This window comes from Orcinus orca, chromosome 7 (genome assembly GCF_937001465.1).
Source record: "Orcinus orca chromosome 7, mOrcOrc1.1, whole genome shotgun sequence".
Taxonomy (NCBI): domain Eukaryota; kingdom Metazoa; phylum Chordata; class Mammalia; order Artiodactyla; family Delphinidae; genus Orcinus; species Orcinus orca.
The window spans coordinates 8,918,759-8,944,414 of record NC_064565.1 but is presented as its reverse complement, the minus strand read 5'-3'; the positions used below and the strand labels follow the sequence as shown (position 1 = coordinate 8,944,414).

General features: G+C 42.3%; 1 protein-coding gene across 1 annotated transcript in view; it reads left to right on the top strand.

Moving 5' to 3' along the window:
* FAM168B (family with sequence similarity 168 member B) overlaps positions 1–25,656 on the top strand; it is a 35,578-nt gene that overhangs the window by 2,814 nt on the left and 7,108 nt on the right. The window contains exons 2-3 of the mRNA XM_004276882.4: positions 4,074–4,154; positions 12,654–12,737. Of these exons, the coding sequence (XP_004276930.1) occupies positions 4,085–4,154; positions 12,654–12,737 (154 nt within the window). The 5' untranslated portion in view covers positions 4,074–4,084. The remainder of the gene's footprint in view (positions 1–4,073; positions 4,155–12,653; positions 12,738–25,656) is intronic.

Here is a 25,656-nt window from a genome sequence, read left to right as displayed (position 1 = left end):
CCTCTAACTCCTGCCCTTTTTTGTAACCTGGGAGGTAGATGTATAGGCTGCATTGGATTCAGATTTTAGTGTTTTAGTCGCAGTACACCTCAGATGATGCAGAGTAATTCCATCATATGAGGATGCAGATAATAAGTAGTTTGACTGTTAGTGATATTAAGATTGGTCAGTGGGTTCAGCGTTCATATCCACTAATCAATAACAGATATGTTTCAACAATTCTGAATTAGATTTTAAATAAATGTCTCAACTTCATATTTATTGCTATGAAGAGTCCTGTATTTTCATTGGACAGTTCTTTTATTAAAGAACATTCAGGAAATGTTTATGAGCTATCTCTGGACCAAGCACTAGTGAGATGCAGAGGGACAGGGCTGAATAAGGTATTTTCCCTGCCCTTGAGGCTCACAGTCTTTGGGGAATCTCTCATCATATGAACAAGTAATTTAAAAAGCTGTATGACAGTTGTTCACAGAAGTTGTACAAACATTTTCTTTTGTTAATCCTGTTATATTTTTAACCTATAATTTTAAATTATGATTTCTTAATCACTTTAGGAAATAGTTATTATTAGTCTCTTGGGAAGTATAAGTGCTTTCAGGAAACGTAACTTCTGGTTAGTTTGGAACTTATGGTATTTAGAATTCAAATGCAATTTTATACATTTTTTAGTGGAAAATGTGGAGTAGGATTGTATTGCTGTTTTAGATGTAAGTCGGGTCATGAAAGGAGAGCCTTGTGGTATTCAGTGCTTCATTGGAGTTGTCTGCAGTTCTGGCTGTTATGAATAATGCTATTATAAACTTTCATGTACAGGTTTTTGTATGGATGTATGTTTTCACTTGTCTTGGGTATATACCTAGGAGTGGATTTGCCAGGTCAAATGGTAATTCCTGTGTTTAACTGCTACGCTACGCTGTTCATCAGCTTCATGGCCTACCAGGTGACATCTCCTGCTCAGCCCCACATTTAAGGGTCTCCACATGGTTTCAGTCTCACCTATGTCTCCATAATCATCTTTGCTGATTCCCTACATGTAGCCTAATCTCCAACAAGCCCAGCTGTAGTGTCCCTAAAGAGTGCATCTTGCATTTTCTAATTTCTGTGGCATTTCAAGATCCTACCTGTTTAGAGCTTATTGGAAACAGTACCTCCGTAATCCAAGTTATTCCTGACCGTTCCTTTCTTCCTCCTTGAATTTTTGCTCTCCTCACTCAACCCTCAGAACACTGTATTCCTTTATGGCACTTAACACCCTTTGGCCTGAATCACCATTATTTATGTCTTCTGTCTTACAGGCCTGTGTTGTCCAGTACAGTAGCCATCACCTACATGTGACTGTTCATTTAAAATTAAAGTTAAACATGTAGTTCCTTGGTCGTGCTAGCCATATTTCAGGTGTTCAGTAGCCATTAGTGACTACTCTGTGTGGACAGATCAGACATACATTTCCATCTTCACAGAAAGTTCTGTTGGACAATAATTTTCTAGATTGTAAACTCAGAGCAGGGACTGCGACTTTTTCTCCCCTGTGGCCTTTGCGTAGTGCTTTACTTATCTTGAATTCAATTAAGAAAATGAAATTAGATCCTGGCACAGAATAGAGAAATAGAGTTTTGGGAAGTATTCACTTCTCCAGAGATGAGAGTCGAACCAGAGAAGTAGATGAAATATGTGAAGACCTCCACATCCTTATGTTGTAGGTCCACCAAAAATGGGTTAAAAGTGCAGGAAAATGGGGATTGGCAGTTACCAATTTGTTTATTCTTTTTTTTTTTTTTTTTTTTTTTTTGCGGTACGCGGGCCTCTCACTCTTGTGGCCTTTCCCGTTGTGGAGCACAGGCTCCGGATGCGCAGGCTCAGTGGCCATGACTCACGGGCCCAGCCTCTCCACGGCATGTGGGATCTTACCGGACCGGGGCACGAACCTGCGTCCCCTGCATTGGCAGGCGCACTCTCAACCACTGCGCCACCAGGGAAGCCCACCAATTTGTTTATTCTTAAACTGTGGTGTAAAATACAATTGATTCTCATGTCTACTTCCTATGCCTTCCTATCCTTGTTTCTTTGTAGTCTGTTCTGTAGATCTGCATTGTCCAGGGTGGTAGCCTCTAGCCACACGTGACTATTTAGATTTAGATTGAAGTTAAATAAACTAAGAAATTGGATCCTGTTCTAACCACATTTTTCAGGTGCTCAGTGTTTACTTGTAGCTAATGGATGGTATATTGGACAGCAGATAGAGAACATCTTCATCCTTGTAGAAAGTACTGTTGCACAGCACTGATCTAGACTTCTATGTCATGGCTTCAAAAAGTGTCTCTGCCTTTGGTTTGGAAGTTAAAGAAATAAGATAATTACTTAGGTAATGAGTATCAATATCAATCACTGATATCCCCAATTTATTTCGACTTTAGAACTTGTTACAAAGGCTAAGGACTTGACCAGGTATAGTTTCTACTGAACTGCTTGGTTGTAAATATTCTGAGTCAGGTGAGCTGAAAATATGAAGTGGTTTGTTTTTGCATTTTGCCTTTGTAATGGAATTTGATACCTCGAGTGTTTTGAGGTGCATGTGTTTTTTAGAAAGTCAGCAGGTAGTTGCACCTTTTTGTGTGTAAGACATTGTTATTGGGGCTGAAGTTACTGCAAATAGGGCTAAGTTCCAGTTCCCTATCTACATTCTAGCTGAGGATGTGGTGGGGAAGGCAGACACTAAAGCAAATACATGTACATTTATGTTTTTCTTTTGTTTCTTTTCTTTTTTTTTGGCCATGCCACACAACTTGCAGGATCTCAGTTCCCCAAACAGGAATTGAACCCCGGCCACGGCAGTGAAAGTCCAGAATCCTAACCACTATGCCACCAGGGAACTGCCTGTTTTTCTTTTTAAATAGACTTTTTTTAAAGAGCAGTTTTAGGTTCACAGCAAAACTGAGCAGAAAGTGCAGAGTTCCCATATACCTGTTCCCCCCCCATTGCTGTTTTTATTTTTAAATTTAAGATCCCCGTTGTCCTTACTGCCACGTAAGTCAGGGAATACTGAATAGTCTTAATTTAGCTCACACTTTAAGAATACACTGGGTGATAAAAAATTCAGAGGATGGGATAAAACCATGGTTGTAGCTGTGCAAGTTCTTGAACTTTTCAGGCAAAAAAGGTTGGGAATTGGGCTTCCCTGGTGGCTCAGTGGTTGAGAGTCTGCCTGCCGACGCAGGGGACACGGGTTCATGCCCCGCCCCGGTCCGGGAAGATCCCACATGCCGTGGAGCGGCTGGGCCCGTGAGCCATAGCCGCTGAGCCTGCACATCCGGAGCCTGTGCTCCACAACGGGAGAGGCCACACAGTGAGAGGCCCGCGTACCGCAAAAAAAAAAAAAAAAAAAAAAGAAAAAAAGAAAAAGGTTGGGAATTATAGAATGGGTTAATAGAGTTGCTGGGCTGTGCTAATTTGTCTTTTTTTAGGAAATAGACATATATTTAACCTAAGTTATTTCAGAAATAGACAAAAGTGCAAAGCGAACACTAAACCACCCCATCTAGAGGCAATCACTGTTCATATTTTAATTTCCTCCCAGACTTTTTTTGTGTTTGTGCTAGAGGTGCACATGCCCATATGTGTAAGGTGCAAATTTGGGAGCATACTGCATTACAGTATTGTACCGTTTTTTTCCCCAATTACCATGATATCAATCTGTATTTTTAAACACTTTAAAAAGCAGCTGCATGCTATTTCATGCTCTGGATAGATCTGGTTAAGACTGTTCTCTGTTATAAGGACATTTAGATTATTTATAGATATTTTTTCACAGTTTTAAGCAGGGACACAGAGAACACTTTTTTCCCTTAGCTTCTGATGGACCGAAGAGAGTTATAAAGGAAAGCCTGTAGTGTCCTGGTGGGCACCCATTAGGACTTTGGCATTCCTTTTCTGTTCTCTGTTGGTTGGCAGCAGCATGAAATGCCTCGTTTTATTATACACTAGAGAAAGGACTCTTGTTCTTTTGAGACTGATGATGGAGAAAAACCTGAGAACAAAAGTGCTTGGCTAAATCACTTTTTTTCCCTTTTTAGTTCTTGAAATCATGAATCCTGTTTATAGCCCGGGTTCTTCTGGGGTTCCCTATGCAAATGCCAAAGGAATTGGTTATCCAGGTAAGCAAGTAAAATTTTGTTTCCATTATTGAACTTTGAACACGTGGTGAATTTCTGTGTCACTAAGAATGCTTTCGATGGACAAACCCAGCTCAAGTGGCTTAGATAGGGAAGAAAATGTATTGGCTCACGGAATTGAAAAATCAGGAGCTTGGTCTGGCTTTGGTCAAAGGCTGATCTGGTGGCGTCAAGGGTGGGGATTGGCGTCTAGTTTCTCTGCTTCCTGTGCTCAGCTCCGCTTCCTCAGTGTCCTCTCCGTGTGGGTCCCATTCTGACCATTGTGGTTCTGTGGTGCTCAGCCCCTCCCTTGGCTGTGAGTCTCTTCACCTGGCTCTGGCTCTCATCTTGTTCCTTCCACGCCAGCACCCGGGGCCAGGAGGGGAGTCTACTGATGAATTTAGGCCTGAGTCGTGTTCCCCACTTCACTGAAGTCTGCTAGTCCAACATGGGCTGTGATGGAGGGGGTGAAGCACAATTTGGGGGAATAGGAGTTGGTGGTCAAAAATAGCAAATTGTCGTCCTAATTGAAAGGAATAGTTATTTGTAGTATTACAATTGTGGGTTTAGGTGATATGGTGGAACAGATACTCTTAAAACCCCGTTGCTAAAAACCCCTGGGAAGTTAAATAAAACATTTCAAAAACGTTTAACTGAACTTGCAAGAAAGTAAGAGATTTCTGCCGCTGAATATGAAAACGACATAAAAACCAGAGCATTGGGCCATTGAGTTGATGCGCCTGTCCTAGGGGCATTTGTTATTTGTGGGTTTTAGCAACCTATTTGGGGACAGAAATTGAGGCCTTTGGCCCTTGTAAGGCTGGGAGTTGGAGTGGGACCCCTCATCAGTCTGATTCCTCCAGAGGGTGATACTCACATTGGAGAGGTAGACTAAACAATCCATGCACTGGCTCCACGGGGAAGTTCAGTTTCTGCTTGGGCTCTGGGAAGGGGGAACCCTTTTCTAAGAATTTGTAACTATTCAGGGATGTTTCAGGCTCTACTTTGAATTACTTGTCCTTCCCAGGAGGTCCATACATCGAGAAACTAACATAAAGTCTCTAGGCGGCACTATTCCCTGGAGCACCTGACAACAGCAGGTGCAGAACTGCTGTGGAGGCAGATGTTCTCAACCCAGGTTGTGTGGGTTTCCCACAAAGTTCTGCCTGTTAACAAGTCAAAATTATTACAGAACACTGTGATGTTATTCGTCATGTCAGAATCACCAGTCATGATAGACAGCAGGAACAAAACAGGTAAAAACCATATCACACAAGCATGTTTAGAATTACTGAAGATGCAAAAGAAAGAATCATATCGAAAAGAACCAGCTGGAACTTAAATGGAAAAAAAAAGGCATTTGAACAAAATTCAAGTTAAGCTGCAGATAAAACACTGCTAAAGGGAGGACCAGAATGCAGTGTAAGGAAAGGGGGAAACGGACTGGTTAAGAAATAGAGGTGTTAGGATGAGAAGTTTTGAGGAGAATTAAAAGGTGCAGAAGGACCAAGTAGAGAGACTAGAAGAAAAGGAGTGCCAGAATTTTCCAGAATTGATAAAAGGTGATTTAGTGATAAGGCCTACTGTCTTTAACGAATTAACACTAGTTTAAACAGAAGGCTAAATAGCTGAAGAGAATCCTGTGTAAATCTGAAACCAGGGAATAGGCAAAACCTGATGGTATTAGCATTACCTATAATGAAACATTGGTTGCCTGTCATACCAGTTCTGTGCACTTTTTAAAATTTTATTTTATTTTTTAACATCTTTATGGGAGTATAATTGCTTTACAATGGTGTGTTAGTTTCTGCTTTATTACACAGTGAATCAGCTATACATATACATATATCCCCATATCTCCTCCCTCTTGCGTCTCCCTCCCAACCCCTCTTTTAGGGGTTTTTTTGGTCTTAAAATTACATTTAAAAGAAAATTCTGCAACTTTAAATCTGTTTAAAATGTTATCGTTTCTTCTTATTTTATCCATTTTATCTTCTTATTTTATCCATTTCTTTATACCTGTCTTAACTATTTTCTTGGTTTTAGTATTTTAGTCTCCTTGACTTTCATAAAACTCTCCAGATCAGCAAGGGTTTAGTGTAGGAACTAGTAACCACTCTAGGTATTTTGAATGGGAGTGGGAGTTAAATAATGTGCCTACAGAATTTTGAGGCTAGCATAACTTCAGTACCAAAAACTAACGAGACATTACAAGGAAAGAAAATGCTTTTATACCATTTTATACTTTTATACTAGTAAATGGAGAGACTTGTCCATAACTTTCTAAAATTTACATTTAATGGGAAAAAAGAAACACTTCCAACAACTTCATCTTTTAATTGTAGTAATATGGTAACTGACATATGGTCAGCCCTTCATATCCGTGGATTTTGGGTATTGTGTCCTGGAACCAATACCCCTAGGATACTGAGGAATGACAATAATTGGGTTCATATGCACCATCTTACTGTTATTTTCTAATTGATAGCACCTGGTTTTTTTGTTTTGTTCACTTTCTTCTTTTGGATTAACCAAGTATTTTTCATTAAATTTTTCCTTCTTTTAATTTTTGAAAAATTCTTTTGCTATTTAGTGATGACTCTAAAGATTACAGCACTTTTTGCTCCCCCTCCCCTCCCCCCTCCCCTCGTCCCCTCCCCCTCCCCCATCCCCCTCCGCTCCCCCTCCTTCCCTCCTCCCTCCACTCCTCCCTCCCCTTCTCCCTCCCCTCCTCCCCCCACTTCTCCCTTCCCTCCTCCCTCCCCTCCTCCCCTCCCCCTCCTCCCTTCCTCTCTCCTCCCTCCCCTCCTCCCTCCTCCCTTCCCTCCTCCCTTCCCTCCTCCCTCCTCCCTCCCCTTCTCCCTCCCCTCCTCCTCCCCTCCTCCTCCCCTCCTCCCTCCTCCCTCCCCTCCTCCCTCCCCTCCTCCCTCCCCTCCTCCCTCCCCTCCTTCCTCCCCTCCTCCCTCCCCTCCTTCCTCCCCTCCTCCCTCCCCTCCTTCCTCCCCTCCTCCCTCCCCTCATCCCATCCCCATCCCCCTCTTCCCTCCCCTCATCCCATCCCCATCCCCCTCCTCCCTCCCCTCCTCCCTCCCCTCCCTCCCCTCCTCCCTCCCCTCCCTCCCCTCCTCCCTCCCCTCCCTCCCCTCCCTCCCCTCCTCCCTCCCCTCCCTGCCCTCCTCCCTCCCCTCCCTGCCCTCCTCCCTCCCCCTCCTCCCCCTCCCCTCCTCCTCCCCTCCCCATCCCCCTCGTCTCCCCCTCCTCCCTTCCCCTCCTCTCCCCTTTTACTGCATGTCTGCTAGCAGTGAATTTTGTTTTAGTTTGTGAAATGTTTTTATTTTGCTTTCATTTTTGGAACATATTTTTGATGAGTCTGTTGGTTTTCTGTGGCTGCTATAACAAATTGCTACAGAGTTTGTGGCTTAAAAACCACAGAAACTTATTCTCTCACAGTTGTGGGAGCCAGAAGTCCAAAATTCAGGTGTTGGCAGGGCCTCATACCCTCTGGAGCCTCGAGGTAAGAATCATTTCTTGCCTCTTGAAGTTTCTGGAAGCTTTCAGCATTCCGTGACATGAATAGCCTTGTGGCAGCATCACTCCGGCTTCTACTTCCATGGTTACATCATCTCCTTCTCGTCTGTGTTTCATATGCAGACACTTGGCGTTGGGTTTAGGCCCCCACTACCCGTAATCCATGATGATCTTATCTGAAGGTCCTTAACTTATGTCTACAAAGACTCTTTTTCCAAATAAGGTAACATTTATAGGTTCCAGGGATTTGATGATGTATCTTCTGGGGGGGGCGGGGTTTGCCTACCATACTGAGTATACAGTTTTAGGTTGGCTGTTATTTTCTCTCAGCACTTTAAAGGCAGTTGTATTGTCTTCCCGTTTCTGTCAGAATTATTTTTGTTTCTTTGGAGTTAGTATATCCCTTCCCTCCCCCCTGCCCCCCGACCCCGCTGCTTTTAAAATATCTTTGTTTTTACTGTGAAATGGCTAGATGTGATTTTCTTTGTGTTTATCTTTGCTTAGTGCTCACAGAGCTGCTTGACTTTGGCTTGATTGTTCAGAGGGCGGTAGAAGGAAGAAATGGGGAGGAAAAAATATCTCCTCTGAAGTGAAGGTAGTTTTTCCAGAAGAGTGGGCTTTAGTCTCACTTTAAGGAGAACACTTTTAAATAGCTTGGAGAGCTCAAAACTGCTGTTTAGGGAACTGAAAGCCAAATGAGCCAAGAACAACATTTAAAGGAAAACCGTGGCACAGCAGCCGGAGGGTGAGGAGTTGCCTCCAGATGGTTCTGAGCACAGGGGTGAAGAAGCAGGGCTCCTCCCAGAGGCACGGAAAGCCTCGGGCATCCGGCTCAGTGGCCGGGGGCAGGGGCTGGGGGGGGGTTTCTCTCGCAGGGTCTCCCGGGGCACTCACCCCTCCCGGCCCCACCCCACTACTGCCTTCACCCTTCCTCCCTGCACTTGAGAAACCCAGGGGCAGCTTGAGCCCCCAGCGACCCTCTCAGCAGCCAGCCCAGATTCTCCCCCAGAGCCTGGCAAGTTCTAGGACTGGAAGCCAGGCTAACAAGGCCGGCGCCAGAGGTGCAGTTGGGCCTGGAAAGAGTGTGTGGCGGGGACTGGAGCCTTAAAGCCCACCCACATCCTTCAAGAGGAGGGAGGAACGCATCTTTCTAACAGTACTTCTCAGGGGTCAGCGTGCTCCCCACCCCATGGTGATCCATGCTCACTTGACACAGACCACCTCCTAATTGTCCCCCTCAGTTCCGCCCTAAGGGGTCCTCTGACAGGGGTCTGTGACAGCGTGGGTCAAGACCTCTTTAGTCAGTGCTGAGGCCAGCACTTCAGGGGTCCCTCCAGTCCCCTCCCTGTCGTTGTGGTGTCCCGTCCTCCCCCCCCCATACTTTATCTAATAGAGGAAGGAGTGCAGTCAAGGGACCTGCGAGCCTGTGGGTGAGTTTTAAGCCCGAGAGCCCGAGATGTAATTAAATATTATTGGAACCTCCTGTAAGGTGGGGGAGGGGAGGCTAGGAGGCTGCATCCCACCGCAGTGGGTCCAGCTCTGGGACCCTGCACCCCCGCATCCCCTCCCTCGCTTCCCCGACTTCAGCAGCAGGAGCTCCGCAACCCCACCCAGTCCTTTGCAGCTCCCCCTCCTGGATTCCCTGCCGGATGCACAGGTTGGCCCCTCCCTACCCACTGGCGGAGCACTGGAGGGCAGGGGTTAGACGAGGGACCAAAGGGACCAAAGGGACCAAAGCTCCCCGCACGGCTCTTCTAAACAGCAGGGGCGGCTTGGAGCAAACCTGAGCTCTAGTTTTCTAAGTCATAAGAAATACACAATTTAAAGACCTTGTTGGCTGACTGCAGTCTGTGGATCACCCGTGGTCTGTGTTATCAGTTTATCTTTTTCTATTTCACCCATAAGGTCCTGTGTCTTGCCATTCCTAGTGTTTTTTTCATGGAATGTAATAAACAAGTGTATTAAAAATTACAGGTAATCCGGTTGATATCTTCCTTTGTTAACCACACAGCACGTTGCTTGATCTTTTTTCCCCCCCCCAGCTTTACTGAGGTATGATTGATAAATAAAAACCGTATATATTTAGGTTGTACAACATGGGATTTTTAAGGTGTATGTGATGATTTAATGTATGTATATGTAGTGAAATGATTACCACGATTAAGTATCTCCAAATATCATCACATTGGGGATTAGGGTTTCAACATGTAAATTTTGGAGGGGACACAGACATATCATGCTCCCAGGCCAACTATGTCCATATATTCTAATTTCGCCTTTGTTGCACGAGGGTATCGGACCCTGAGATGGAGTTAGGAGTTCAGATGTTGTGGGGGTGGGTAACGCTTGTAAGGATCTGGTGGGGTGGAAGCAGTACTGGGTGTGGGAGCCTGACCCGAGTGTGCAGTGTCAGCGGGCTCATTGGGGAGCCCTGGGGCGGCACTGGCAGTTAGAGGAGGCCTCGGCAGGCAGAAGTGGCCCTGCAAAGCCCTGCTGCTGAAGGCTCTCCTCCCACATCCTCCTCCCCCCAGCCTAACGGCAGGTTGTTTTCTGGAATCCAGATGCAGGTGGTGGTGGTCACTTGGCTTTGTCAGCTTCTTGATTGTTCCCTGTCGGTTCACAAAGGTTTGCCTTGTTCTTATTTGTATTTTATAATACATAGTACTGCTGCATAACCCTTCATCTTGTGGGGGTTTCCATAGTTTTATTCACCCAGTTCTTTGCATGGGTATGTTGTTTGAAGTCTTTTGCTATTCCAGTAATACTACAGTTGATAGTGTTTGTGAAAATTATCTTCAGGGTGGATTCCTTGAGGTGGGATTGCCAGTGGAGAGAGTAAATGCAGATGTGATTTTTTTTTTTCCTGTTATTCTTTTTAAAATTTTTTATTTTATATCGGAGTATAGTTGATTAACAATGTTGTGTTTCAGGTGTACAGCAAAGTGATTCACTTATACATATACATGTATCTATTCTTTCTCAAATTCTTTTCCCATTTAGGTTGTTACAGAATATTGAGCAGAGTTCCCTGTGCTATATAGTAGGTCCTTGTTGCTTATCTATTTTAAATATAGCAACGTGTACATGTCATCCCAAACTCCCAATCTATCCCTCCCCCCTACCCTTCCCCCCGGCAACCCTAAGTTCTTTCTCTAAGTCTGTGAGTCTGTTTCTGTTTTGTAAATAAGTTCATTTGTATCTTTTTTTTTTTTAGATTCCACATATAAGCGATACCACATGATATTTGTCTGAGCGATACCACATGATATTTGTCTTTCTTTGTCTGATTTACTTCACTGAGTATGATAATCTCCGGGTACATCCATGCTACTGTAAATGGCATTATTTCATTCTTTTTAATGGCTGAGTAATACTCCATTGTAGGTATACCACATCTTCTAACGCAGATGTAATTTTAAAGGTACTGCCGATTTCCCTTCTTGCGTAGGATTTTTACTGCTTTGCACTCCTACCAGAAGGGTGTGAGACTGTTGTTTACCCCACAACCTTGCCAAGAAAGCGTGTCCTCAGCTTTTGGATTTGTGCCAGCCTGAAGTTAGAAATGGTAGTTGGCAGTTCTCTCTGTCTATGTCTTCCGTTTTCTTTTGGGTTTTTGTTTTTTTAACTTTAAAAGTTACTTATATATGAAGTGTACTTTCCCTTTGTCTACATAACTTGCTAGTATATTTCTTGTAAAAAGCTAAGTCTTTTTTACACAGCTAGTGGTATTTAAGTTTTTGTTTTTATGAAGTGATTGGGATTTGGGATCACTTCCAACCTCTTGCAAGAGGGGGAGTCCGGGCAGTGTAGTTTTTAGCTTGCCAGCCCCTGCCTGCCAGAAAGGAGGTAGAGTCGATGTTGGAGGAGACAGTCCATGGTACTCGCCAAGGGGCATTTTCAGGAGGACAGTACTGTGACTGGGAAGATGGACAGGAGTGGGAGGGAACAGTGGTTCTCAACCATGTTGATTTGGAACCCTGCAGGTTAGAATTTTCTGGAGGGATTACAGCTTCTCACAACCATTTGTGTAGGTAGTAGACTAGCAAACCTGGGTCATCTTGGCTCTGTGCCCTGAATGTAGAGAAGGCTCTTTAAGGCCCCATTGTCGCGTGGTGAATGGATCGAGCTGAGAGCTGTGAGGGACCTGGAGCGAATAACTGAGGCCCCTCTCTGGTTTTTTTTTTTTTTTTTTTTGCTGTACGCGGGCCTCTCAGTGTTGCGGCCTCTCCCGTTGAGGAGCACAGGCTCCGGACGCGCAGGCTCAGCGGCCATGGCTCACGGGCCCAGCCGCTCCGCGGCATGTGGGATCTTCCCGGACCGGGGCATGACCGTGTTCCCCTCATCGGCAGGTGGACGCTCAACCACTGTGCCACCAGGGAAGCCCGCCCCTCTGGCTTTGGCTGAAACACTAACGTCTTTCTTGATGGTTCTGTTGTGTTCACGTGATCAATTAGTGGTTGTAGTTTAGTCTTATTAAGGATTCCTCATTTGTGTTAATAAAGGTCAGGTTGCTTGCAAACGGAATGTGTGATTAGATTTTTCCCAGTTCCATTTGTGTATGGTGCTGGTTAGAGCCCGTTTAGCATGTGAAGCTTGCAACACTCTTATTACTCTTGCTAAGTAATAAATTAGGCGTTTAGAATCGAAAATAAAACTGCCAGAAGAATTGAGAGTTTTCTGACTTCAGCTTAGGATATATTTTTTTTTTACTTCATTCTAACTCAGTTTCTGTCAAATAAATTTTTTTAATTTAGAAAGTTGTAAGCATTTATACTCTTAGGTTTGAAAGACTCGTTTATGATTGTGACCCATCACAGCTCTGAGGAGAGGAGACAAGTAGAGACCACCTGCTCAGCACCCATAGCGCTGTTGGGCTCCTGAAGTCAGTCTGGGGGTTGCGGTGAAGAGGCTGAGGACAGCTGGGTCTGTGGGAGCCCTGGTTTTAAAATCACATTGTTCTTTGTTTTTCTCCAGCTGGTTTCCCCATGGGCTATGCAGCAGCAGCTCCTGCCTATTCCCCCAACATGTACCCTGGAGCGAATCCTACCTTCCAAACAGGTATGCAGGCCATATGTGCTGGGTGGCAAAAGTGCTTTGTCCATGTGGCTGGGGGAGAATGTCAAGTGGATGGATTTTGAGAAGGGTGGTTATAGAATTGGGATTTGGGGTTGAAATGATTTATTGGTTCATAAAATTAGGCTTCTTAATAAGTACAATAAAAGCTTAATTCTTATTGCACATAAAGCTTTGTATCAATATATTGCATTTCTGGTGTCCTTCCACAACACGGATCTTCATTCCAATCATAGCTTGTTACAGGTAACTAGTTGTGCCAGAACATGTATGTGTTTATGAAATAGTGTTGATTATTAGAAACTAAAGATCATGTTGCCATGTTAATAAGTAGAATTTCCATGTTGCTAACATTTTTAGAGATAACTGATTTCTCTCTAGAACTTGAGCACCTTGATTATGGCTTTAAAAGAAAGTCTTGTTTTCTATGTAAGGTGCATGAGAATAGTTTCAGATTTTAGAAATCAAGTGGTACAATTGAAAGTGGAATTTATTTGGGTCTGGTCCTTGTAAAGACAGTTTTTTTTTAATGGGACTTTCCTCTTTGAGCCTGCATTTTGGTGTTGGCTCATTCCAGGCTTTATTCACCCAGGATGGACTTTGTGATTCTGCTGCAGCAGTGGTGGCCTACACTCTGACCTGAAGGCTCAGCCTCACAGGTCTGCTGGGGTGCTTCTTTGTCCCTCGGAACCCCTAGCCTCACATGGTTAACTTGACAGGAGAGGAGACAGCAGCAGTGTCCTTTTCCTGAGTTCTTCCAGTTTGATAATCAAAATTCTTCCTTCCTTCTGTGGCCCTTCTGTCCATGACTCGCATTCCATTCCCACTCTGACTGCCTTTGTTCACCCTGTAGCTCACACCCAGAGAAAGACCTTCTTAGCTTGGTCTTCCTGCTCCCAAGCTTTCTCTCCTTGACTTCACGTTCCCTGCACTTACACCAGAGTAATGTTTGCAGTTATGATGGTTTCCCATGACTAAGACACAGTGAAGCCTAGAGTCCCAACTTTAAATCCCTAGCTCTTTGACACATTGACCTGTTCTTTCCAAAAGAGATTTTGTTTTGTTTTTGCATAGCTTTTATTCACACTCTTTCTCCCCCAAGAACTAGAGAACCTGCTACTTTGTGCCATCTTTTGGGATCTGTTATGGAACATCCCTTCCCTGGGACAAGCAGTATTATGTTATTACTCACTAGATTATTTAAGGGCCAAATGGCACCACCATCTCCTTTTGTGAAACATCTCATCTTGTTTAACTTTTTTAAAACAGCTCTCTGGAGGTCTGAATGATGTTCAGTAAACTGCATATATTTAAAGGGTACTTGATATGATGTATGCCACCTTCTCAGTCTAGAGTGAACATATCCCTCATCCCCAAAAGTTTTCTCCTGCCCCTTTGTGACCTCACCTAGGCTCCAGGAAATCACTCATCTGTGTTCTCTCTGACTATAGATCGTTTGTAGTTTCTAAAATTTTGTATAAGTGAATCATATTGAATGCCCTTTTTGGGGGACTGGCTTTCATTCAGGATAATTTTTGACATCCATGTTGTAGTGTATATCAGTAGTTCGTTTCTTATTATTGTTGGGTAGTATTGCATTGTACAGAAATAGCACAAATTGCTTACCCATTCACTGGCTGATGAACATTGGGACTGTGTGCAGTCTGAGGCTGTTACACATGAAACCGCTGTGAATACTTGTGTATATTCTTTATGTGGACATACCCTTCCATTTCTCTTGAGTAAATACAGAGGAGTGGAGTGGCTGGCTCTTAAGGCAGGCGTATGTTTAACTTTGTAAGAAGCTGCCACACTCTTCCAAAGGAGTTGTGCTATTTTATGTTCCCACCAGCGGTGGAAGAGAGTTCAGTTTCGTTTATATCTTTGCTAACACATGATGTAGTCATTCTTTTTAATTTCAGCCATCCTAGTGACTATGTAGTGATATCTTACTGTAGTTTTAATTTGAACTTATCTAATGACTAATAATGTTGAACATCTTTTCATGTGCATGTTTGCCACTTGTGTGTCTTTGGTTAAGTGTTTGTGTACATCTTTTTCTGCCTGTCAGTTTTTAAGCTTTTTTTTATTGTTGGGTTTGAGAATTCTTTATTAGATATATGATTTGCAAATATATTTTCATAGTCTGTGGCTCTTCACAGTGTCTTTAAAAGAGCAAGAGTTTTTAAATTTAATGAAGTTCACTTTATCATCTTGTTCTTTTATGAATCACGGTTTTGGTATCGTTTCTAAGAAATCTTTGCCTAACCCAGCATCACAAAGGTTTTCTCCTAGAAGTTTTATAATTTTAGGTTTTACATTTAGGTTTATGACCTATTTTGGATTAATTTTTCTATATGGTGGTAGGAATGGATTGAAGTTTATGTTTGCATAAGTATTAGTTGTTTTTTACTGTATGTGATCATGCTGCAGACCACCATAAAATGTCACTGTTCTAGAATTCTCCAGCATAGCTCACTTGTACTCATTTTCTCTGTGGAGTACAAATTGATGTAAAAATGTACTAAAAGCTTCCAACTTTCTTATTCTTTTACAAAAAGAGCCTCAGGTTTATTTGAGGCTGGTGAAGCCGTTTTCCTTGCCCAGGGTGTGAAGTGCTCCCCTGAAGGGAAAGTTTGGTGTTTATCGGGCTGGTGCTGGTGTCTGATAGTTTCCTCCTCTGGCCCACCTGTAGAACAGGTGCCATTCCTCTTCTCTCGCGTGTTTCCTTTCTTGTAGGGAGATGGGCCCTTTCTTGCCTCTTTTCCAAGACTGCTCTCAAGCTGTTCCTCTAACCCAGAAGCTGGGGCGGGCAGGTGGGAGTAGTGGTCTTGGTGGGAACAGTGGCTGCCAAGAGGGCCTGCCTTGTTGAAAGGGGTGTCCACTGATGGGTGCTGGATGGTGGTCGGCTGCCACACTGCTCGCCCAGCATTGCCAGATCTTCAGATTTTTAGGAGAAGCTGGGAATAAAGATGTATGTGAAATTTGTGAATGAAAAAGATAAAAGGCACTTGCAAGGTCCTGCCGGTGTCATGCAAGTGCTTGCAGGCACCTGATCTGAGTCTAGGCTACAGCTGTGCTCCCTTCTTTTTCTGGGATCCTCAGCATTTTCATAGCTTGAATTTTTAAATTAACTTTTTCAGTGGGCTTTTTTTCTTATGTGATGAGTAAGCCAAAATTGTCACTATAGAAAAATTAAACAAAATTTTTCTCCATTTCTGCTGCTTTCTCAATGTTCTGGTTCTCTCACCACCAGATTTTTGGACGAAGCTGATGTATAGTATAGGGGTTGTGTATGTAGCTTTTAAAGCACTTTTGCAGCCCTAACACTGCTTATTTCTTAGCTCTTACAAGTGTAACGTAGGGAGGTTTTAGAGAACCTTGTGAGGAGATGTCATGTCTTTTGCTGAAAGATTCCATCACTCAGAATCTGGAAATGGAGGTGATATTCATTTCATCCTCATGAACAAGCCTAGTAGGCTGAGTACATGTGCAACCAGAGAGGGCTGTCTTTTTTTGGAATCAGAACAGTATATTGGAAAGAGTTTGGGCTGTAGCATTACCAAGATATGGCTCAAATCCTGACTCTGTCACTCCTGGGAAAGATGTTTCATTTTGGGCATTTTGTTTAATGAATCATTATATCTCCTCAGCTGTGTTAATTGAGGATTCTAGCTGCAAGCACGCAGTTAAGCTCCCAAGGCACCAAGGATGCACATTCAGGCTTCTGTTCTGTTCCCGCTTACAGCCAGGAGTATCTGTAACTAATATTTGCACTGGTCATCTGAAATCATCAAGAAAACATTCAGTTCTTTTTAGTAAGCTCTATGTAAGAGGTGATTTAGATATTACATTGGCACATATTTTTAAAAGATGAAAACGTTGCTAGGAGTGATGAAAGGCTTCTCTGGTTGCTGCCATGCATGACTGGATGGCGGATAAATTGGGGAAACATTTTTGGAGGACAGTTTGGCAATATAATAGAAAGAAGCTTAAAAATGAGAATAATCAGTTATGCAAATATTTATGTATACGTGTAGATATATCTAGTAAAGTAATGGTTTGATTAAACTGTTGGCTTATTTCAGCGTTTAACTGGTCTTATTACTTGTTTATGAGGGATACTTAGTAAGTGGAAATGCTTTACGATATGTCACTTTCTTTTTAAGCTCAGAATTATGTCCATGAAGTAAGATCCCAGGTTTGTTTAAAAATTAAGTTTCACTTAAGGCGGGCCACACAGGAGAGAAGAGCATTAGTGTGTTAATAGGTTGTGGGGTCATGGCCTCTGTTTCTCTCTCTCACTTAAGTTAAAGGTTTACATTCACATAGTTTAAATATTCCTAATTTTCCTTCCTACCTCTGTTACCGTGACCCTGTGAGCATTGCTCACTGCTGTGAACGAGTGGCTGTTTTCTTCTGCAGTTACTTTTTCTTCCCTGGACCTAGTGTCCTTTATTAGATTTCTGTAACCACAAAGTTAATTAAACCCTCAGCTTCCCCCCAGGTGTGGGGTCTCTTCTCAGCATTTTAGGCCACGTAAGGTGTTCGTGTTTTCTTTTCTTGGTGGTGTCTTTTTGAAACCCTCTCTCCTACTCTGGCCTGGGCTGCTTGTCCTCTGGGCCTTACACTGGGTCGTTCTCCTGCATCACCCCAGGGAGTTCCCTCCTCTTCCCTTCCACTTGATTCCTTGTCTACTTTTGTAGTTTACTCTTCGGTTTTAGTGGAGGATCTTTTTCAGTAATCTCCCAGGAGAATATGGGAGAGTCACAGTTTTGAGATTTTTCATGTCGGAAAACATTTTATTCTGCACTCACACTTCATTGTTAGTTTGTCTGGATATAGAATTTTAGGCTAGCAGTTATTTCCCCTCAGAATTTTGAGGACATTGCCGAACTGTTTGCCAGTTTTGTTGCTGCTGCTGAGAATGTCGGTACCTTTCTGATGCTTGGTTGACTGAACTGGGCGTCTCTTTGGTGCTCTGTAGTAGTTCTGTCTCCAGGTTCTGAAATTTCATGATGCTGTGTTTGGTGCAGGTCGTTCCTCCTCACATATACTGTATGTTTCTGAATTTCCAAATTTTCTAAATAAATGTCTTATACTCAGAAAGTTATTATACGCAATTTGTGTGGTATGCGGTACTTTTGGGGAAAAATGATCTGTTCCGATGTAAAAAGCTTCTGGCCCCTCACAGCAGTCTGAGAGCAGTGGCCCTGTGCGTGAGTTCTGCCCAGAGAGGAGGTCAGCCTGCGGTGATGCATGTTTGCTGAGAGTGAGGGGGAAGAAGGCTGTGGCCAGTGTGTTGTCTGTGTGGCACCCTTATGAATCGTCTTTAGGGAAGGAGCATCTGGAAAGCTGTTAGTGTTTTTGAAAGACCAAGCAATGCGTGTGTTTGGTTTTGTATTGTGAATGGTTGGCAGATCTAAATATTATTTCACAAAGTGTCTAGTTTGGATACTATGAGGTGTATGTATATTTATGTATTTTTTAATTTTAAGTTTGTAAGATTCCTGTTGAGGTTCTCTGGTGTGAGACAGTGGATCTGGTGTTATATAAAACAAAAAGGAAAGTGCCTATACACACTTGGTTTTTAATTGACTGGGGGACATGTTTGCTTTCCTTGAAATTGATTTGTCTCAGTGTTGGACAGAAAGTGATGTAATATTCGTGCCCATACAAAAAACCAAAATCAATTTTCTCAAGAGTTCAGGACATAGCTCACAGTTACAAGAATAAGCAGTAAGATAATATATATTAAAAATTGTTGCTATAATTAGTAGAAATAGTGGGTGACTATTTTTCCAACATACAGAGAAGCTGAAAAAAATTCACAGTAAGCATCTACGTATGGACTGCCAAGATTCTATAATTAAACTTTTTAAAATTGACTTTTTAAAAAAAATTTATTTTCTTTAGTTTTTTGGCTGCGTAGGATCTGAGTTGTGTGTGGGCTCTTTGTTGTGGCGCGCGGGCTTCTCCCTAGTTGTGGTGCGTGGGCTTCTCTCTAGTTGTGGCATGCGGGCTCCAGGGTGCGTGGGCTCTGTAGTTTGAGGCACGCAGGCTCTCTCATTGAGGCGCGCGAGTTCAGTAGTTGTGGCGCGCGGGCTTAGTTGCCCCGCGGTATGTGGGATCTTAGTTCTCCAACCAGGGATCGAACCCGCGTCCCCTGCATTGGAAGGCGGATTCTTTACCACTGGACCACCAGGGAAGTCCCTAAAATCAACTTTTAAAATTAAACATTTTACTCCATCCATCCTTCAGTCCATCTTGTTTTTTCATGTGTTTTGAAGTAAGTTGTGGATGTCAGGATGCTTTTCCCCATCTACTTCAGTGGGCATATTCTTAATATTTGTTTACGGTTCTTTTAGGTTTTGTTTTTAGGTGAAATTTACATACATGAAATGCTCACATTTTAAATATACCATTCATTGTATTCTGACAAATGCATACACATGGTAGCTTCTTGGACTCATCTCTTTATCTTCAATAAAGTGTACATATGAGGCAGGTGTTATAAAAAAGATATCTCAGATGATTAAGAGACCTCAGGCTTGCTGGATGGGTTTCTGCAGCAGTAGGCCACTAGCCTCCCTTAAAAGAAAAGCTCGACATCATAGGTTGGCCTATCGTTGAATGTGGTAAATAAGGGACTTTACCTTTTTTTTAGTGGATATGGTGGGCCAGAAGAGTGCTTCTGAATCAGAGGACCTCTCTCTGGAGAGTTGTATGCTTAGATCTTCCTAACTTTGCTTTCATACCGTGTCCTTAGAAGCTTACTCAGGTGGACAGCTTCCAGCTTCTCTTCAGTCCAAGCTCCAGGCTCTTTCTGCAGTTTGAACAGAGACAAAATTGTCATGGACTTTCTTATTAGGAATATTGATGGCTTTATTAGAGGCTCTATTTTCTCCCAGTTTTTCATTCAGGTCATGAATGCATTGCTTGTGTGTTTTCACTTCCTCAGACAGGTTCTCCTTTCTCTTCTCATTCTTTTTTGAATCACTTTATCCTGTAGAACCATGACTTTCCATAGAGGGTTGGCTGTATGTATTGAACATTGGCATATTTGACCTTTATTTGTCTTTCCAGCTAGTACCTAGCTGCCAGGTTATCTTTCAGATCAGATTGCTGAAGAGCCATGCCTTCCTAGCTTATGGCCTTTTTAAAGGCTCAGAAAGCTTTTATGTTCCTCTCCTAGTAGCAGGGGACTTCTGCCGCTTCCTTCCTTGTCCCTTTAGCTCCTGCATGACTGTTGTTTCCTGGAAGGTTTTCTTAGCTCCTCTCTCAGTTGTGTGTCACCATCAGAAGGCATTATAATTTTTTCACCTTATTTACTACAAAACATTTTCAAATATACAGAAAAGTTGAGAGAACAGTGTAGTGAATGTCCATAATATCCAGCACCGAGATTCATCAGTTATCATTTTGCCGTATGTGCTTTATCTACCATATAAAGATGAGTGTGTGTGTACGTTTTGTTGTTTGCTTTTTCTTGAAGCAGTTCAGAGTTATAGCCTTTTTTGGCACTTGTCCTGTGGGCTTCAGTTTGACCCTCAACATAACATAATGAGGATGCTCTTCTGCATGACTGTGATACTGTTATCATACTTAGAAGCAGTAATTCTCTCATTTCATTTTATAATTTATATTTAAATTTGCCCATTTGTCCCAAAAAATTTAAAAAAGATTTGGAAATAGGATCTATTCAAAATTTACATGTTGAATTTTTTATAAAGTTGAGTTTGTTATGTCTCTTGTCTCTTTTAATCCATAAATCTACCTAACCTTTATAAAACACCTTGAAAGACTTTTTATTATGAAAAATTTGAAATAACAAAAATACATAAGTACACAGCAGGATGATGGCCACTTACCCACACCCTAGCCTCAGCAGTTACAAGTATACACAAGTACACAGTACGGGGTCCACCTGCCCATGCCCTAGACTTAGCAGTTAATAGCTTACAGTTGATCTTTTCCATCTATACTCCTGTCACTTTCCCCTATATTATTTTGAAGCCCATCTCAGACATCACATTCATCGGTTTTTCAGTATTATCTTTAAAAGATGAATTTAAAAATATATATCATCACACCTAAAAAATAACTATAATTAATACTATCAATACTACAATCAGTATTTATATTTCCAGTTGTTTCATCTATGTCATGGATGTTTTTTAATTGTACAGTGAAGAAAGGGGGGGGACCTTGTTGGTTCCTTTTAACCTATGAAAACTGGCTAGCACCAGAAATTCTGAACGTGATTTTCAAGTTTGAAGTCTAGCACTTGTTCTCAAAATATGCTAATTCTGTGAATATTTTGATTTTCCGACATTTTTATAAAAACCTGATATCCTTTTGGTCAGATGTGAGTTTAGTGACTCCAGTGAGGCTCTCTTACTTCAGGCCAGTGGGACCCCGTTTAGCAGTGTTCCCCTGTGAGTTAACTCAACGATGCCGCTGCTACAGGGTTGTGAGAAGTGGGAAGGAGAGGGTAGCTCGCGGTGGAGGGAGCTGTCCAGACCTACTTTGCCTTCATCCACAAGCTTCTGTTTTTGAGACGACCTGCTCCTGCTTTTGCCAGCCAGGACTGTGTCAGTGCTGCTGTTTTGGTGGTCTCTTTCCTTGTGGTTTTCCCCTGAAGTCAACACCTTGTCAAGAGGGCTGGACCTTTTGACAAGCCCTGTTGGCCCCAAGCATGGCGTGTGATGTTGGTGATGCACTCTGGCAGTTGGCAGCACTCTGCCCTGGTGCAGTGCTTCCATCACCATGACTGGTCACAAGTGTGTCCAGGCACCAGTGCCTCATTTCCTCCTCTGATGTAGTCAGTCATTTATGGGGAATTAGGAGCTATCACTGAGCCGTCTCCTGGGAGTGTCAATGCAGGGTTAGAAATTAGTGGCTTTCATAATTACCTTTTTCTTTGTAATTAAAGAAAATGTTTTGCCACCTTATTGTGGTATAATTGGTGTACAATTAAAGTACATGTATTTAAAGCTTCAATTTGATGGGTTTTAACGTGTATATACCTGTGAAACTATCACTTTCCTTTTCTGTCCCTCTTAAAGACTAGAAGATGAGCAGCTAGAGAGAGGGATTTAACTGCTCTTGTCTTTAATGTTGCTTTTCCAAATCCTGAGACTCTTTATTCTACTCTCTTTCAGCTCAAAACTGGTATTGAAATTTGGTGTCTTCAAATTTTGGCATTGTTTTTACTTACATAATAGTTAATGAATTTCAAAATAATATAGGGAAACCTGGTGGGAATGTAAATTTGTGCAGCCACTATGGAAAACAGTATGGAGGTTCCTTAAAAAACTAAAAATAGGGAATTCCCTGGCAGTCCAGTGTTTAGGACTCGGCGCTTTCACTGCCGGGGCCCTGGGTTCAATCCCTGGTCAGAGAATTAAGATCCCACAAGCTGCGCTAGGTGGCCAATAAATAAATAAGCAAATAAGTAAATAAAACAAAAACTAAAAATAGAGCTACCATATAATCCAGCAATCCCACTCCTGATCATATATCCGGAAAAGATAAAAACTCGTATTCGAAAAGATACCCAGTGTTCATAGCAGCACTATTTACGATAGCCAAGACGTGGAAACAACCCAAGTGCCCATCAACAGGTGATTGGTTTAAAAAGGCATGGTATATGTGTGTATGTTGGAATGTTACTCAGCCATAAAAAAGAATGAAATAATTACCATTTGAAGCAATGTGGATGGACCTAGAGAGTATTATACTAAGTGAAGTAAGTCAGACAGAGAAAGACAAATATATGATGTCAGTTATATGTGGAATCTAAAAAATAATACAAATCTATATACAAAGCAGAAACAGACTCACAGACATAGAAAACAAACTTCAGTCTACCAAAGGGGAAAGGGAGAGGGGAGGGATAAATTAGGAGTATGGAATTAACAGATACAAATAGATACATAAAATAGAGAAGTAATAAGAATTTACTGTATAGCACAGGGAACTATTTCAATATCTTAGAATAACCTGTAATGGAAAAGAATATGAAAAAAGTGTGTGTGTGTGTGTATAATTGAATCACTTTGCTGTCTACCTGAAACTAACACAATATTGTAAATCAACTGTACTTCAATACAAAATTTTTTTTCTAAAACACAGAAATAGGGAAACCTGTGAGGGTCTTTCTCCTTAAAACAGATACGAGCTGAGCTTGGGAATTACCTGGTTTGGGCAAAGGAGTCATTGCTCAGTGCAGCTGGATCTGGTTTTGTCTGAGCACCTGCTCTGATGTGTGTGACTTTGGGGCATTAACACCTTTACCAGCATCTTCATCATGAACACCATGAGGGACAGTCTGGGGAATAAACGAGAAACATGGCATTTAAGGTCTTAGTGAACCCAGGCACACCAAGTGCATGATGGTTCTCAGTGGGTCTCCAGGACTGACTTGGCCCCTTGGAGGAAAGGGGGACTTGTGGTTCAAAAAAAAGATCATTTAAAACTGGTGTATCTGTTGGTGGGAATGTAAATTGATACAGCCATTATGGAGAACAGTATGGAGGTTCCTTAAAATACTAAAAATAGAACTACCATATGACCCAGCAATCCCACTACTGGGCATATACCCTGAGAAAACCATAATTTAAAAAGAGTCATGTACCACAGTGTTCATTGTAGCTCTGTTTACAATAGCCAGGACATGGAAGCAACCTACGTGTCCATCAACAGATGAGTGGATAAAGAAGATGTGGCACATATATACAGTGGAATACTACTCAGCCATAAAAAGAAACGAAATTGAGTTATTTGTAGTGAGGTGGATGGACCTAGAGTCTGTCATACAGAGTGAAGTAAGTCAGAAAGGGAAAAACAAATACCGTATTTGTTTTTGCCTTGTCTTTAACGTTGCTCTTGTCTTTAATGTTGCTTTTCCAAATCCTGAGACTCCACACATATATATGGAATCTAAGAAAAAAAAATGGTTCTAAAGAACCTAGGGGCAGGACAGGAATAAAGATGCAGACGTAGAGAATGGACTTGAGGACACGGGGAGGGGGAAGGGTAAGCTGGGACGAAGTGAGAGAGTGGCATGGACATGTATACACTACCAAATGTAAAATAGATAGCTAGTGGGAAGCACCTGCATAGCACAGGGAGATCAACTCGGTGATTTGTGACCACCTAGAGGGGTGGGAGGGAGACGCAAGAGGGAGGGGATATGGGGATATGTGTATACATATAGCTGATTCACTTTGTTATAAAGCAGAAACTAACACACCGTTGTAAAGCAATTATATTCCAAGGAAGATGTTAAAAAAAAGAACAACAAAAAAACCTAGTGTATATCCTGGAAGTCATTCATTGTTTTTTTCTCTCTTAGATTAAAATATAAGTACACCGCTAAACACAGTTCAATAAAGTGGTTTAAAATTTTTAAACTTTCATTTTTTAATACTCAGCTCATTTTTAAGTTTGAGATATAATTTATGCAAATCACCCACATATTAAATGTTCATTTGGATGGATTTTGACAATTGTCATACTCGTGTAACCACCACCCAAAACAAAATACTGAGCACTTTTTTTTTTTTTTTTTGGCGGTAAGAGGGCCTCTCAGACTGCTGTGGCCTCTCTCGTTGCGGAGCACAGGGTCCGGACGTGCAAGCTCAGTGGCCATGGCTCATGGGCCCAGCCGCTCCGCGGCGTATGGGATCTTTCTGGACTGGGGCACGAACCCGTGTCCCCTGCATCGGCTGGCGGACTCTCAGCCACTGCGCCTAGGCTTTCCTTTCACCCGCTCCAAATCATACACCACTCCCCCTGACTTCTGTCACCATAGCTAGGTTTATTTAAGTGTTGAAAATGAGATCATGCAGTGTGTGCTCTGTGTCTGATGTCTTTTAAAAGGTCAGCATGGTTTGAGATTCATTCATGCTTTTGCCTTTTGATACTGAGTAGTATTTATATGGATGTATCATAATTTACCCATTTTCCTCTTGATAAACATTTGGATTATTTCCCACCTTTTGGCTATTATGAGTAAGATTGGTGAACACTTTTTACAAGTCCTGTTGTGGAAGTATGGTTTCATTCTTCTAGGGAAAGTATCTAGGAGTGAATTGTTGGGCCCTATGGGAAGTATATTTGTAGCTTTATGAGAAGTTGTATTGTTCCATGGAACTCGTGTGAGCACTCTGCCATCTCAGCCGTTCTAGTGAATGAGAAATGGCTTCTCAGACTTTTTAGAAAGCAGTTTTATTGAGGTATAATTTGCATATAAGCCATCCTTTATAAGTGCACAGTTTGGTGTGTTTGGACATGTATACAGATGTGTGACACCACAAACAGTCAAGTGACTTCATTCCTGTGAAAGATGCCTTCATGCCCTCTGGGCCCTGGGCACCACTAATTGGTTTTCTGTCTCTGTAGATTATGTTGGTCTTTCCTAGAGTTTCATATGTGTTACTGTGTCTGACTTCTTTTGCATATTGTATTTTTCTTTTTTTTTGAGATTTATCCCATGTTATGTGTATCAGCAGTTCTATCCTTTTGGTTGCTGAGTAGTAGTATTTTGTTGTATGGTTGTACCACAGTTTGCTGGTGGTTTAGTCTGTATAAATCAGTGGGCTATGAACGTGGCAATTCAGGGACCCTCTCTTAACCTCCCTGGAGAAAAACTCCTCCGTTGGAATGGGGAGTCAGGAGGGGAGCCAGGCATCTTACTGCTTACCAGGTAGCCTCTGAATCCCTCTTCCAGATCGTGGTCCTTCGTCACTTCCTGGCAACACATGCTGACAGCTTCTAGGTCTAGGGGAAGGGGCTTTCCAGGTGTCAGGCTGCTGCTTGACCCTCTTCACTGCTGGCTGAGAGTACAGCTTTTTTGAGTCTGCTAAATTATTTTCCACTTGTACTTTTAAAAAGATTC